The 14,529-nt window shown below is 45.5% G+C and overlaps 1 protein-coding gene across 5 annotated transcripts in view; it reads left to right on the top strand.

The window, feature by feature from the left end:
• The window catches only part of LOC146172058 (ubiquitin carboxyl-terminal hydrolase 8-like), a 469,773-nt gene that overhangs the window by 161,298 nt on the left and 293,946 nt on the right, over positions 1–14,529 (top strand). For all 5 annotated transcript variants that reach the window (XM_084586092.1, XM_084586094.1, XM_084586091.1 and 2 more), the window contains one exon: positions 1,439–1,632. In XM_084586092.1, coding sequence (XP_084442218.1) covers positions 1,439–1,632 — 194 coding nt within the window. The remainder of the gene's footprint in view (positions 1–1,438; positions 1,633–14,529) is intronic.

Here is a 14,529-nt window from a genome sequence, read left to right as displayed (position 1 = left end):
AATATTGCTGGCCAAAAACAGCAGGATTATACTATTGATAATTCCACTATAAATAATGCTATAGACAGTTTATTGATAATGCTATCAATATTTTATTGATAACAGTGCAATTGATAGTTTTTCACACTATCAATAGTTTAAAAATGCTATCAGTACTATCAATAGGCAACTTACTGACAGTTTTTCATCACTGCGCTCTAGCAGTGCCAACAGCACTGCTCAGTCAGAATGCTGCTATTTTAATGTCCGAGCACACTTATTCTGGACATCTAAAGATCACATGTGTGAACATCCAAGCAGACTGGGCTTCACGGAGGGAGAAAGTTTTCTTGTGCTGCACACTTTTGCGGTAAGTAAAAAAGCTTTGGGGTGGCTTTCCAAGTGGTTGAGTTTGTCTAAATTTGCTTCTGTGCTTGCAAAAACTTATTGCATCAAAACTCGGGTGCAAAACTACTTCATTAAATCGAGGGACAAAATATGTGCATTTTAATAGAAACAAGAAGGTGAAACAAAAATGTTTGTCGCAAAGCAAACTTCGTTTTATTGAGGATCGTTATACAGTCGAACCTGATATAACCAAGCCCTACTTGCTGCTGAAAATTTCGTTAAATCACGAAGCTGCCCAAATGAAGTGACATGTTCATGAAGCACTGCTTGTAGACGGGAACTTGTAAATTACGAGTTCAGGATGTTAGCAAGAAATTCTGGCAATAATAGCGCTAACAAGGGCACTCCACCATGTGACCATGAGTGAAGCACACTACTCCTTGTCATGCCTTTTTGCTACTTGGCAACATTATGTGCGGTCTTTTGTAGATTTCTGTTCAGTCTACCTGAAAAGAAAAAAAAAAACATGAAAATTCTTCTTGAGTGTACTAAATGTTTTGTCTCTTATTGGTTACTATAGTTATAAAAAGCCTAAGTCCTAATCTGAATAGTATTTTTGGCACGAAATAATAACTGGATGCACAAAAGGGGGTTATGACAGATATGAAGTGTTCCATCCTGGTTTTTGTCATTTTCATAACTGAATTCTGATGGTAAAAGCAGCATATTCAGACTTGCTACTGCTTGGGGTGGTGATAAAATCAACAGCAGGCGAGGCAAAACAATGAGGTTTATAATTGTCTCGAGCTGCCCATTATTCTTTTCGACTTGGACGCTTCTGTGCCTTTGGAATGCATTAAAAAAGTGGTGCCTTGATAGAAGAAGATAAAAGTAAACTTGAGTCGTGTACCAACAGCGTAGACATAAGGAAAGCTCTGAAAAGTCATCGATAGCTAGCTAATAATGCTCAGTGGTAAGGGAAAGGGGCAAGTAGCAGAGTGTGCATATGCAAGACAAGGAGCCGCAGGAGAAGCCACATACCCTTAAAGCTTTACATAGATAACCAGATTGGCTGTGTGATGCCACGTTGAAGGCCTCTTTTGTTTGGCAGATGGTGTCTACTTCCCCGACCCTGACAGCCTGTTTATGGAGGCTACTACCAAAGGTGCATCTCAGCATGTGAAGCCACCTGATGCCAACATGCCAGTGGTGGACCGCAGCAAAAAGCCAAGCCTCTGCAATGGTCTTGCCATGGCAAACAATGGCCCACCCGAGTCTCTGGGAGGAGCCAGGAAAGGGTTGCAGGCAAGTTTTTCTTGTGCCCCTTTTTGTCCATGGCCTGTGGAAGTTTATGGCTGAGGAAACTTTTGTTGGTACATCCTTAACATTTAAAGACGGAATGAAGCGCCCATTGTCTTCTTTTCCGCGTTTGTCCTGTGCTTTTCTTGCCTTTAAAGGAAATTGGAGGTAGGATATTTACCCTTTGGGCACTTCGCTCAAACACATGGCACCAAGACCAGTGGCTGCCTTTGGGATCCCCATCCACCTCCTCATCGCAGTTTTCTTGCAAAAATAGTTGGCAACATGTGTTTAATTTTCTGGCCTCTCCAAGTAATAGCAGTGAGAGCACTGTGAGACCCAGTTATAACAAATAGCAGGATTTTCCAAAATTTGTTGAAAGCATTTCCATATTGCTGAGCCTGGTTTTAATGAGCTTGACTGTGCAAGATGTCAAGTTGGGCGAAAACACTGCAAATGAAAGTGGTGCCACTAATCTGCTCCATTCTGGAAACTGGCAACGTTTAATACTAGAACCCTAGCTAGTGAAGCTAGTTTAGCAGTGCTGTTAGAGGAACTAGAGGGCATGAAATGGGATGTCATAGGGCTTAGTGAGGTTAGGAGGCCGAATGAGGCATATACTGTACTGAAGGATGGGCTTGTACTTTGTTATCAAGGTTTATCAGAGAGGCGACAACTAGGAGTAGGTTTTCTTGTCAACAAGTATATAGCGGGTAATATAGATGAATTCTATAGCATTAATGAGAGGGTTGCAGGCATCGTAATCAGGCTTAATAAGCGGTATAAACTGAAGGTTGTCAGGCCTATGCACCCACATGTAGTTCTGATGACAGGCAGTTGAAAGCTTCTACGAAGGTGTAGAATCGGCAATGCGAAAAGTAAAGACGCAGTATACTGTACTAATGGGCGACTTCAATGCCAAGGTAGGGAAAAAGCAGGCAGGAGACCAGGCAGTAGGTGACTATGGCATTGGTTCTAGGAATAGCAGGGGGGAGTTACTAGTTGAGTTTGCAGAGTGCAATAACTTGCGAATCATGAATACCTTCTTCAGCAAACGGAAGAACCGGAAATGGACATGGAAAAGTCCGAACGGGGAGACTAAAAATGAAATCGACTTCATAATGTGTTCAACCACCGCCATTATGCAAGATGTAGAGGTAATCGGGAAAGTGCGATGCAGTGAACACAGGATGGTGAGGTTCCAAATTAGCCTAAATCTGAAGAAGGAATGCAACAGATTAGTAAGAAAGAAACCCATCAACGAATTAGCGGTGAGGGGGAGGGCAGAAGAGTTCAGGATCTCGCTACAGAATAGGTATTTAGCTCTAACTGAGGATGGTGACATTACCCTAGAGGCAAGGAACAATAATTTCAGAGATATCATTACTGAGTGCGCGGTAGAAGTTGGCGGTAGGATAGTTAGAGAGGATACCAGTAAGCTGTCTAAGGAGACGAAAGATTTGATTAAGAAACGCCAGAGTATGAAAGCTTCCAATCCAACAGACCAGATCGAATTGGCCGAGATATCAAAGCTAATAAATAAGCGCAAGGTGGCTGATATAAGGAAGTATAACATGGAGAAAATTGAGCATGCTGTAAAGAACGGGGGAAGCCTTAAAGCGGTAAAGAAGAAATTGGGCATAGGCAAAAACCAAATGTATGCGATAAGGGACAAGGCGGGCTACATCATCACTAATATGGACAGGATAGTCAAAGTAGCCGAGGAGTTCTATACAGATCTCTACAGTAGCCAACTAGTCAGGACCGTAATGAGATTGGCGGTAGGGAAAAACAGTCAGACGTTCCACCAGTGACGAAGGACGAGGTCAAGAAAGCACTAGAAACTATGGAGGATCAGATAATTACAGATTTGCTGAAGGACGGGGGGGATATCGTGCTAGAAAAACTGGCCACCCCGTATACGCAGTGCCTGGTGTCATCGACGGTACCGGAACCATGGAAGAATGCAAACATTATCCTCATTCAAAAGAAAGGGGACTTTAAGGGGACTCTTAAAAATTACAGACCAATCAGCTTACTGTCTGTTACGTATAAGGTATTTACTAATTTAATCGCTAATAGAATCAGGACAACCTTAGACTGCAATCAAGCAAAGGATCAAGCAGGGTTTCGGAAACGGTACTCTACTATCAATCATATCCATACCATCAATCAGGTGATAGAAAAATGCTCGGAATATAACCAGCCCTTATACATAGCATTCATTGATTACGAAAAAGCATTTGACTCAGTTGAAACCTCGGCGGTGATGCAGGCATTGTGAAATCAGGGGGTAGACGAGCCGTACGTGAAAGTGCTGGAAGATATATATAGTGGCTGCACAGCAACCATAGTTCTGCATAAAGAAAGTAACAAAATTCCCATAAAGAAAGGTGTTAGGCAAGGAGACACAATCTCCCCAGTACTATTCACAGCTTGTTTAGAGGAAGTATTCAGAGACTTGGAATGGGAGCAGTTAGGGATAAGGGTAGATGGAGAATACCCCAGTAATCTGCGATTTGCTAATGACATTGCCTTGCTAAGCAACTCGGGGGATGAACTGCAAATAATGATTGATGACCTAGAGAGGAAAAGTAGAAAGGTAGGCTTGAAAATCAATATGCAGAAGACTAAGGTAATGTTCAACAGCCTCGGGAAGGAACAGCAGTTTACATTAGGTAGCGAAATGCTGGAAGTAGTAGGCGAGTATGTCTACTTAGGACAGGTAGTAACCGCAGATCCGGACCGTGAAAAGGAAATAACAAGAAGAATAAGATTGGGATGGAGCGCATTTGGCAAGCACTTGCAGATTATGACTAGCAGCTTACCGGTATCCCTCAAGAGGAAAGTAGACAACAGTTGCATCTTACCTGTACTCACCTATGGGGCTGAAACGTGGAGGCTAACCGAGAGAGTTCTACTTAAGTTAAGGACAACCCAGAGGGCTATGGAACAAAAAATGGTAGGGGTAACATTAAGAGATAGGAAGCGTGCAGAGTGGGTCAGAGAAATAACTCAAGTTACCGACATTCTAGTGGAAATTAAGAAGAAGAAATGGACATGGGCAGGACATGTAGTGCGAAGAGAGGATAACCGATGGTCGCTTAGGGTAACAAACTGGATTCCAAGGGAAGGAAAGCGTAGCAGGGGGCGGCAGAAAGTTAGGTGGGCGGATGAGATTAAGAAGTTCGCAGGGGTCAAGTGGATGCAGCTAGCACAGAACCGGGTTAAGTGGAGAAATATGGGAGAGGCCTTCGCCCTGCAGTGGGTATAATCAGGCTGATGATGATGATCCTTCACTTAATTTCCTCCCAAAGAGTGGTGGCCATTGTCTCCAGCAAATTCACCTGACACTGTCCACCAGGACAAAAATAGCTAACAGGAACAGGGCTTCTGCAGTTCAGAGCATAATGTATTCTCTGGCGCACTTCAGAAAGCATGGAAAATTTTAATTTCCCAATGGCAAGTGGGTTCAGCTTTGATTAGCAGTGTTGCTAACTCTAAAATGAGCTTACAATGGGAACTGCTGAATTGAGCATTTTTATAAAAAAGCTCATTTTCAAGCATTTTATTTTGTTACTTGGTTTGTAAACAATCTAACCAATATTATGTTTGTATATCTGTAGATTTTTCCTTTTGACTAAAAAATTTTGGTTTAAAAATGCCTTTATTCTCAGGAATATTCCACCAGGCTTCTGTACATATCGTTCAAGAAAGTTGCACATTGGGTGTCAGAAATCATTTGGCCAGAGGAATTCTATAAAAAAAATTAAGTTTTCAGAGGAAGAGCTAACTGCATGCCAGTGTTTATGAACGTTGGTTTTCAACATGGATGGTAGTATATTGGAGAGAAAACAATGCTTTTTAAAGGCGCGACGACAGGGTCGGTCGATGTATTACAGTTTCTTTCTTCTGTGAATAATATACAGGTCTGTGATTCTACATGCACAGCTTTAGTGCCAGCAAGCAGTGCATAATACAAAAAAACGCAATAGAAATTGGAATCGAGAATCTCCTCCTACCGAGAGCGACCGCCATTTTGAGATGCTCGTGTGACGTCACAGAGTATACGCAGCGGAGCGTCTGCAATGAAGGCTGCAGTATCGAAGGGCACGTCTCTTTTCTTTTTTCTTTTTTGACGATTGAAACAGTGGTTGCCCCTCATACAGAAGTGCTTGATGAAGATGTTACCGCACAAAAGTGATATAGAGTAAGGCATGTTTTTTTGTTTTATTTAGCATAAGGCACGGTCAGTCAGTGGGCTGCACGCGATTAGGTTCCTTAGTACTTAGTACACTGGCAGCGACGCCAGCGCGACCAACGGTCGCCTGTCACCGTAGTGTGGGGTTTTTGGCTCCATGACGCCGATGGAACTGATCAGCAGACGGTCACCCGATCTGTGTTGATAGGATCGCATTCGGAGGCCGGGTGAGAACTTGACACCCGATGAGTGGGTGGCTTGAACGGCTACGCTCGTCTGTAGCTTAACCGAGTTATAAAAAGGAAAACACGCGGCTACACTTTATATGTTCCCCCTGCTCATCAGCTATGACCTTGGCCAGAGATGTTAGTCGGCGCCAAACTACTGGCCAGTTCCGCGACGAGGCCTAGCGCGAGTATGCGGGGTTCAGGTCTAGAGTTTCAGTGGTACGGAGCACGCATTCACAAGCTTTAGCAGTTGAATGTGGCCGCCGAGTGTAGCAGTGACCCAAAATCAATGACTGCTTACATCACAAATCGCGTGCACATTTAGCGGGAAGCGTCGATGTGACCCTGTCTGGCGAGCGCAGCCGTTAGCTGTCAGCGCCGCTTGTTGGCAAAAAAAAACACGCTGGAGGCACAGTCGTAATCCGTCAATCTGCACATTCCTGCGGGAGTTTAGGACTCTCACACTAAATAGTAAATGGTGTATGTTTACTGTGTTTATGTTGAAGCACTCACGAGAGGTCATTTGGCTTGGGAGTCTGTCGCAGCCGCGCGCGGCTGTGAGGGAGGTGAGTTGCAGAGACGGCGGCAGATGGGAGGCTCTTTCGGTGCGCGCAGTGAAGCGCATTCGATCGCGATGGGTTTTGCGATAGCGGGACTGAAGCGGTGGTGGTGGCGCATGCTTCCGTGCTCTGGCCGTGGCTAGACTGGACGTAGTTTCGCAAAACAAGAACGCTTTAAGCCGGGAATAATTAAGTTTGACTAATGCGCATATAACAGAAAGTCAAGGGATACCGCTTCGTTTAAAATTTTTTTCTGCTCCTGTAATGTTGCAAGGTATGCTCTCGCGTGAAAGTATGCTCATTTGGGATTGCCTCTTCGTTTTGGACCGAAAGAGTGACGGTCATATCAGCAACACAACGCTAACCCCTCCCCCCTTTCACAGGGCACACGGTGGAAGGAAACGTTGGACATGTGCCTTTCTATATGCGGGAGCGTTTTGTTGACAAGCAACTCTCGTAACGTAAGAATAATATGCTTCTGATTGTATGTTTAAACTGTACAGCATAAGGCCATCAATTTCGGCCTCCTCGACAATCTTTAGACGAAGCCCAAAACAACTCCGAGCATCACTAAGGTCTCATATTATAATAAAGGCTTGTCAAAGAAAAAATGAATATGCGAAGAAAACATTTTTGCTGAAGAAAAAAAAAAAAGCTCTCAGTAACCACCGTTCATGGCGTGAATGCAAGAGCGCAGCCGACACCGTGAATAGCAGACGACATGGGCATGAGATCTCGTTGTGACGTCAGCGGCTAATGGTTGCTAGACCAGAAAGCTGCTTTCGATATTATTAATAAAAATTCATTTTAAAACTATTTGCTGAACCTCGAAATTTGAACGTCAAATTTCGAGGATTTATAATTTAACATGTGCGGAGTGAAATACAATACAGTCGAACCCGGATATATCGAACCCGGATATATTGAATTTGGTTATATTGAACTCACAGAATATCCCCTTGAAAATCCCATGTAAAAGGATAGGAAAGCCGCATCATATATCGAACTCAATTTCACCGGTCGTTCGATACATCGAATTCCGCACCACGCACTGGAAAGTGTGCCTTTCCCAAAGACGATCGCATCATCCTCGGTCGTTTGCCGCGTGCCGTTTTCAAGCCACACGCGGAAGTAATGAGAGGGGACATTTCGGCTATGGCAGAGCCGTGCCCATTCCATAAAGGCGCGTGCATTTGCGGTTATCGTTTCCCGCGTGCCAGCACGTGACATTTGCAAGCCATGTGAGTGAATGAACCAGAGAGAACCGGGGGGAACGAGAGGGGAAAAACGCGACAGAGCGAAGCGCAAGGGTGTGCCCATTCTTTTTCACCGAGCTATCTCTCTCCTTCCTCTTTCCCGGCCTTCGTTCGCAGTAGGCCTGTGGAAGTTAAGAAGCGGCAGATCTACCTTTTTTTTTTTTGCGAGAGTCTTCTATTTTTATCGTTGTGCTGTACGCGCGGTGTAGCGTAAGATATGGCGTTACGAAGTGGCATTTTTCTTTTTTGCGGGAGTCGTTTATCTTTGCATCTGTGAATCAATGAAATCTTGCGGTCTGCTGTGATCATGACACCGGCTTTTAGCATTTTTCGCTTCAAACAGCATTTGCATCTACTGTATCAAATGATTTCGTGGCAGTGGACTACACCCGCCTCAAGCATGGCATAATAAATCGATTCATTTTGAAGGTAGCGCGAAAAACGAGGACCAAGAGTAGGAGGACACAACACGAGCGCTTTTTCACAACTAAACTTTTTATTGAAAAACACGGAATAAATACCCATCTCGCGAAACTAAAACACAAGAAAACAAAAGTGATAGCATCAAGTACAGGAAAAGTGTGGGGCATGATACAGCTGGTAGGGGTGCTTATTGACTAAGATAAGATGTAAAAACAGAAGCACAAAAGCCTCATGGTCACGAAAGCAAACAAGACTTACCAAAAAAGATGAAGGAAGCGACGGGAGATATTAGTTCCATGTGTGGTCTAGATATGCGAGTTCTTTTTGTGTTAGAGCAATCGACGGTGCGCTTATGCATGTACTCCCTTGTCTTGATATGTAAAAAGCCTCCGTGATTTCACGCTGAAGTCGTTCCTTATGAGTTGACAATATTTCTGCTTCCTCGTAAAGGGGCTCACATTTTTTCTTGCACGACGGCTTACACTCCGGCTTACAGTACGGCTTACAATCTTGACATCCCTGGCAATGGTCAACCAAATGCGAGGACTTTGACCCTGATAGCGATTTTTCGTGTTCCTTTAGCCGTACATTTACACAACGTCCTGTCTGACCTATGTAGGTTTTTCCACAGGAAACTGGCAGCTCGTATACCACCCCCGTTTTGCAAGGAATGAACCCTGAAGCATGGCATACTTTAGATCTTTTCTTATTTTTGTTTTGTCCGTTCCGATTAGCCATCATTCTGCCTACTAAGCCACACACTTTCTTGAGCTTGTTTGGAGCGGAAAAGATGAACCAGCTTCAACTCGCCCAACTTTCAACCTTACTATGATAAATCGAACCAGGCTAGTGCAATCAAGCCATCACGGGCAGTCTTCCAAGTTCGCTCCCCACTGCCGCAGGAGCTATCAAAAGATAAACACGCGACGTTATCGCTGCGCAGCATCTTGTCACGCTGCCAAGAAATGGGGATGAGACGACTGCGACATGCAAGCGAAAACGCTGGCAATTTCTTTCACAGCAACACAGAAACCTTGTTTTGAGCTGCCGCGGTGGCTCGAACAGCAGAGGGACGCAATTCCAACAAGTTGGAAATTTCTTGCTCTGTTGCTGCCGCTCGTCGCTGAGATCGCTTAATCTCTTGCATGTGAGCGAGCTGGCCTTAACGCTTAATTTTTTTTTTTCCAAATTCTCGAGTGCAAAAGTGAAGGGTGGGGTTATTATACGAGTGAGTTGATTACGCGACAAAAGCGGTATCGTTTTTTCGCATCGTAGGTGCCGTCCCAGGCCGATTTCTGTATATCGAACTATTTTGCGATCCCCTTTGAGTTCGATATATGCGGGATCGACTGCAATCAGTTTGTGCTCAAATATTAGCTGTCATGACCCCTTTAAGGGGAAATGTGGGCTTCTAGAGCCGAAAAATCACAAAAATGTCAATTTTTCAAAAAGTACATATCTTGGCTATATGTGTTATAAACTACTTTTTCTGTAATTATGAATGGCTAACTCATTTTGGAAACACTTCAAATTAAATATACAACTAAGCACAGCAGCCCCTGAGCCGCGAGCGAATGGCAAAAGTACCCAAATTTTGCGCGCCATTTCTATGCCGCCATCTTGGTCTTAATTTGCTTGGGAATGTTTGGCCCTGTTTGCTGCGCGGTATGGTAGAAGCATGACTCACTTGTGGTTGAAGGTTTTTGAGTTTCCGGCGTCTCGAATCTGAGCCGTGATTGGACAAAGCACGCTTCTTGAGAACGCGGGGGATCATGCGACTGCTATTGGCTGCTGCGCATGCTGACGTGGTGGTCTCTCCCTGGTGCGTTATCTGCTCCAGCTGCCTACTGTGCTGGCGTTCTTTGTGCCTTCACTTGAATCATTTCACGTTTTGTCATTTTTGAGAGCGTTGTCACCATCCCTTGTTACGGATTCTGGTGGCGTGTTTTGAAGGTTTTTTACACCTTGTGGATCGTCACACAGCCGGTCACGATGCGCGCTAAGAAGTTCAAAACACTGCATGCGTCCGGTGCATGGCGTCGTGCTATGAATGTCATCCACATGGTGAAGTTAGCGAAGCGCATTGCCAACGATCATGGAGACGCTTCCAGCAGTGCTGCCTCTGGTACACCGCTACAGGACGATTGCGTTACCACCTCCAGCGGCATATCTTCCGTGTCATCAATGCGAGGAGACAGCGTTTCAAGTGTGTCTGCTGTCTCAACCGCATCAACCTCGGTGATCTCGGCGTCCCACATCGCGTCTGTCGCCCCTGAGCGATAGTGCTTTGTCCACCGTATGCATGAAAACGCACTTTCTGACTCCCGAAGAGGTCAAAGTGGCGGAAGCGTCATTCCGATGCGCCGCCAATGTCCGCGGAACTTGCTTCACCGCACAAATCTTTTCCCACGATGTTGTGCCTTGCTTTGAAGCAATTGAGCCAACCTGTGCTGGCTTTAAATTCATCCAGACTTAGCAAACAGACAATGAACTAGGTGTGATGCCGGAATTTGCGGCAATATTCGCCTTCTTCTTCCCGCTCTCTGCTTCAACGATAATACACGCTTTTTCTTCTAGTGAAAGAAACTTCCGCTTCTTTGTGGCGGCCCCGCAGGGGGCATTTGTTAAAGCAGATGTTTACATGCACTGTGTGACACCACGGACCCTGAGCACCCACGCTTAGCCGTGCGTGGCATCGCTGTGTCTGGGGGAGAGAGGATCCTGGTGGTTGAGCCGATGCCGAGTGTTTGGACCTTTAAGGCCCCTCGGCGGAGGCAACACACCACTTTGGCCCACGCTTCCCACAGACGGCACCTCCGGGCTGACCCACCCTGGGGACATCGGCAGTCGCCTTTTCCTGTCCTCCCCTCCATCTTTCACTTTCCTATCCCCTTTCTTACAACTGTCCTGTCTTCTCTTACCTTCTTCGTTTCTTCCTACTTCGAGGCGGCGAGGGTTAACCTTGTGTGGCTAACCACCTTGTGTTACGCCATATTGGGTTATAGTTATGGTGTACAGCTAGCGTGGGCAGAACTTGATTGCCAATTCCTGTCCTGTCCCCTCGTTGGGCTTCATGGTGGGTGGCTGGCACTGCAGCTGAACAATATACGTTTTTTATGGCTTCCTCTTCTTCAACTGATCGCCCTGCTTCGAAACGAGGGTGCACCGACCAAACTGCCCAGTTCTTTTTGAAAATAAAGAGCACTTTCCCACACTTTCATGTAGTTCATAGTGAGCACTCAGAAAAGACAGCAAGACAAGTCCATTCCAAGACAACATTCATTGTTGCAAAGACACTGACTGAAGCTATAGGGACCGGGTGCCCGTTGTATGGCGCCACCGTCGCCTCGGCAGAACAGCGCCGCCCGTGCCAGAGTGCCGAAGCAGCGGAGTGCCGAGGCAGCTGAGCGGCGCAGTCGCTTCCGTTTTGCAAGGCGTTTTTGAGCATGTCCCTACCCGTCGTTTTGCTGTGTGGCTTTGAGAGCTTTGAGCTGTTTTGAGTAATTGCAAGGAGTATTTTTCGACCGGGAAATCTTGAAAATAGAAAGGGCCGTCCTTGGCAGGGCGTGCATGTTTTTTTTGTTTTTTTTTTAAACCGCCCGGCGCATGGTATTTCTGTTATGTACTCGAAAATGCTGCGCGTGTGATTTTACCATGCGCTAGGAACACCTTCGTTAGGCACTTGTTAAGACGACTTCGAAGACGGGAATTGCGCCTGCACTGTGCGTTCATTTTATATTAGGCCTAGTCGAAACCTGCCTGAAGATCAAATACCGCCGAGCCGTGTAGCCGGGGTGCTGTAGTAGTGCTATTTGTAATGGTCAGTGTTCATGTAAAATGAAAAAGATGCTGCACCTGTCTTTTTTGGTAATAGCTAGGCTCAAACGATTCAGAGTAGAATAATACCAAATGACATTCCAGTTTCAACCTTGCAATGAGAGCTGTAAAAGGGGAAAAATAAACAAGCAAGGCAAAAGTAGGATTCTATTTATGGTTGGAAAAGCAAACACACATATACTTCGAGGACTTCTAGCAGAATTACACTACAATAGCTCACTGAACACAGCCTTGAGACTATCAAACTTAACCATAATATAAGCCAAATGAGTAATACCACCTTAGCATCATTTTTATATATACGAATGATCTTGTTGAACACGTCGGAGCTGCTACATATAATTGACTTAGAAAATATTATACTCTAAATACCTTTCTCTCGACATGCTGCGGAGGTTGTGAAAAGAAAAAGATTAAACTTCTTGGTATCAGCGGCCCTATTTTTTCGGACGCCTGCTATGATAGAGAGATCTTGGTAGTATTTGGCTTTTGCTTATTTAGGCGTTCTCTCAGCGCAGGAAGTTCAATGCGATAGACCGCAGCTGCCTTAAACATTTGAAGGCAGTAGTCCAATACTGTCAATCTGTTAAATACAATCGAAAAAAAAAAACACAGTGTGATGTGTTGTAAAATAAGCCACCGGCAACTAAGGCAGCGTTCTATTGTTAAATGAATCCCTCTGATGGCTCGTTCGCTAAAGTGTTCTACTTACTCAGCGTACCACGAACTTATGGGGCCGATATTTGACCTCGATACCTGATGAGTGTGAGGGGACACGACCATGTAGGTAGTTTTCTATTTGCACGAACTGAAAGCCATTCCTTTGACTATGTCAGCGAAAGTAGCTGCACGAACATTTCTCTGCCCATCACTGAAGATCGTAATGCAGCCCGAACGACGATGGTGGAGCTGCCTTTTCTTTTTCCGTGCTGGGGTTTTCTTGTACACAGGCGGGGAAACACTAGTGTTGCAACTTACGGTGTTGGGTTCCTTCGATTTCCAATTGTCAGTAAAGTGACTACAGATAAAGGAGTGCGGTTTCGACTCCGAGACTCTCGTGTTGTCACTCCTGGGGAACAGAAGGCACAAAACATCCGGTAGCAAGCGGAATTTTAAAAATTCGGCACTTTCCATGACCACACAGTAACCAAATATGTAGATTCGTGCCACTGCCTTTCAAAGAACCATGCTTAGGTCACCTGCCACTCATGCTTCTGTGGAAACCCGTAGAAATGAATCTACTTAAAAACGTCCGACAAGTTTGCGTAGCTGCCAGTGCAGCCAACAACGCACCCCGTTTCGCTAGCCTCGCTTGGCCAGACTTCGTTTCACTGGACATATTCTCACAACTAGCCTACCTTTCTGCTCTCTTGAGGATATATTCACGCACAGCATCATCAAAACCTTAGTATTTTCAATTTCCACACAAACCTACGATGAACAGCACGCTCCAATGCGCTGGGCCGGCGCATTCCAGCGATTGAGCGATTCGCCGAGAGGCGGCGCCACCCGTTCAGCTTTCCGGTCCCTATAGGCAAGGGTTACAAGATCAAGAAGCTTGCAAATGGAGACCTGCTTTTGGAACTTTTATATCATCATCAGTATGCGAAACTCTTAGGAATCAATGTTTTCCAGTTGTGATTAGCCCACATTGTTCTTTGAATACTGTTCGCGGTGTTCTTTCTGACCATGACTTGAAGTACATGACAGAGGAGGAACTGCTGGAAGGGCTGAAAGAGCAACACGGGACAAATGTATACCGAATAAAAATAAGACGTGAGAACAATGAAATCGAGACTAAACACTTTGTCCTTACTTTTGCACTGAGCGTACTCCCCGAGTCTGTGGAGGTGGGGTACACACCAGGGTGTGTACCAGGGTACCAGGTACACACCAAGTGTGCTGCACATGGGCACCAAACCGATGACTGCCAAACTCAGTCCCATCTCTGTGAAAACTGTCAGGGCAACCATCCTGCCTATTCGTTAGCTGTTCGGTTTGGAAGACCAAAAAGACGTAATCACTCTAAAGGTGAAAGAAAACATCACATTCACCGAAGCACGCAAACGATTTTCAGTCCAACACCCTTCCTATTCCGCTGTGGCGCAGCAGGGCACGGCACCAGAGGAGTCTTCAGCACCTACCCAGGCCACACAAAATGAGTCTGGGGTGGTGCCATCCGCGCCCCTGGTGGAAGTAGCTGGTGCTGCTCCACTACCCCCAAAATAGGCTGCACTGACCCCCAGGTCAGCGGGCCTGAAGGCCTTGTCCTAAGGTTGCGAGGTCTAAAACAAGTGCACTCATGTCTTCTGCATGAACGTCCAACACATCTGAGGATGTGATGGACACATCTCCCTCCTCGTCGCCGCATCAGCGGCAGCAAAGCTCTCTCGAGCACA

The sequence above is a fragment of the Amblyomma maculatum genome, unplaced genomic scaffold (genome assembly GCF_055883805.1).
Source record: "Amblyomma maculatum isolate TAMU_Amacu unplaced genomic scaffold, ASM5588380v1 scaffold_14, whole genome shotgun sequence".
Lineage (NCBI taxonomy): Eukaryota > Metazoa > Arthropoda > Arachnida > Ixodida > Ixodidae > Amblyomma > Amblyomma maculatum.
Note: the sequence above shows the minus strand (reverse complement) of the source record. Positions and strands in the feature narration are given on the sequence as shown.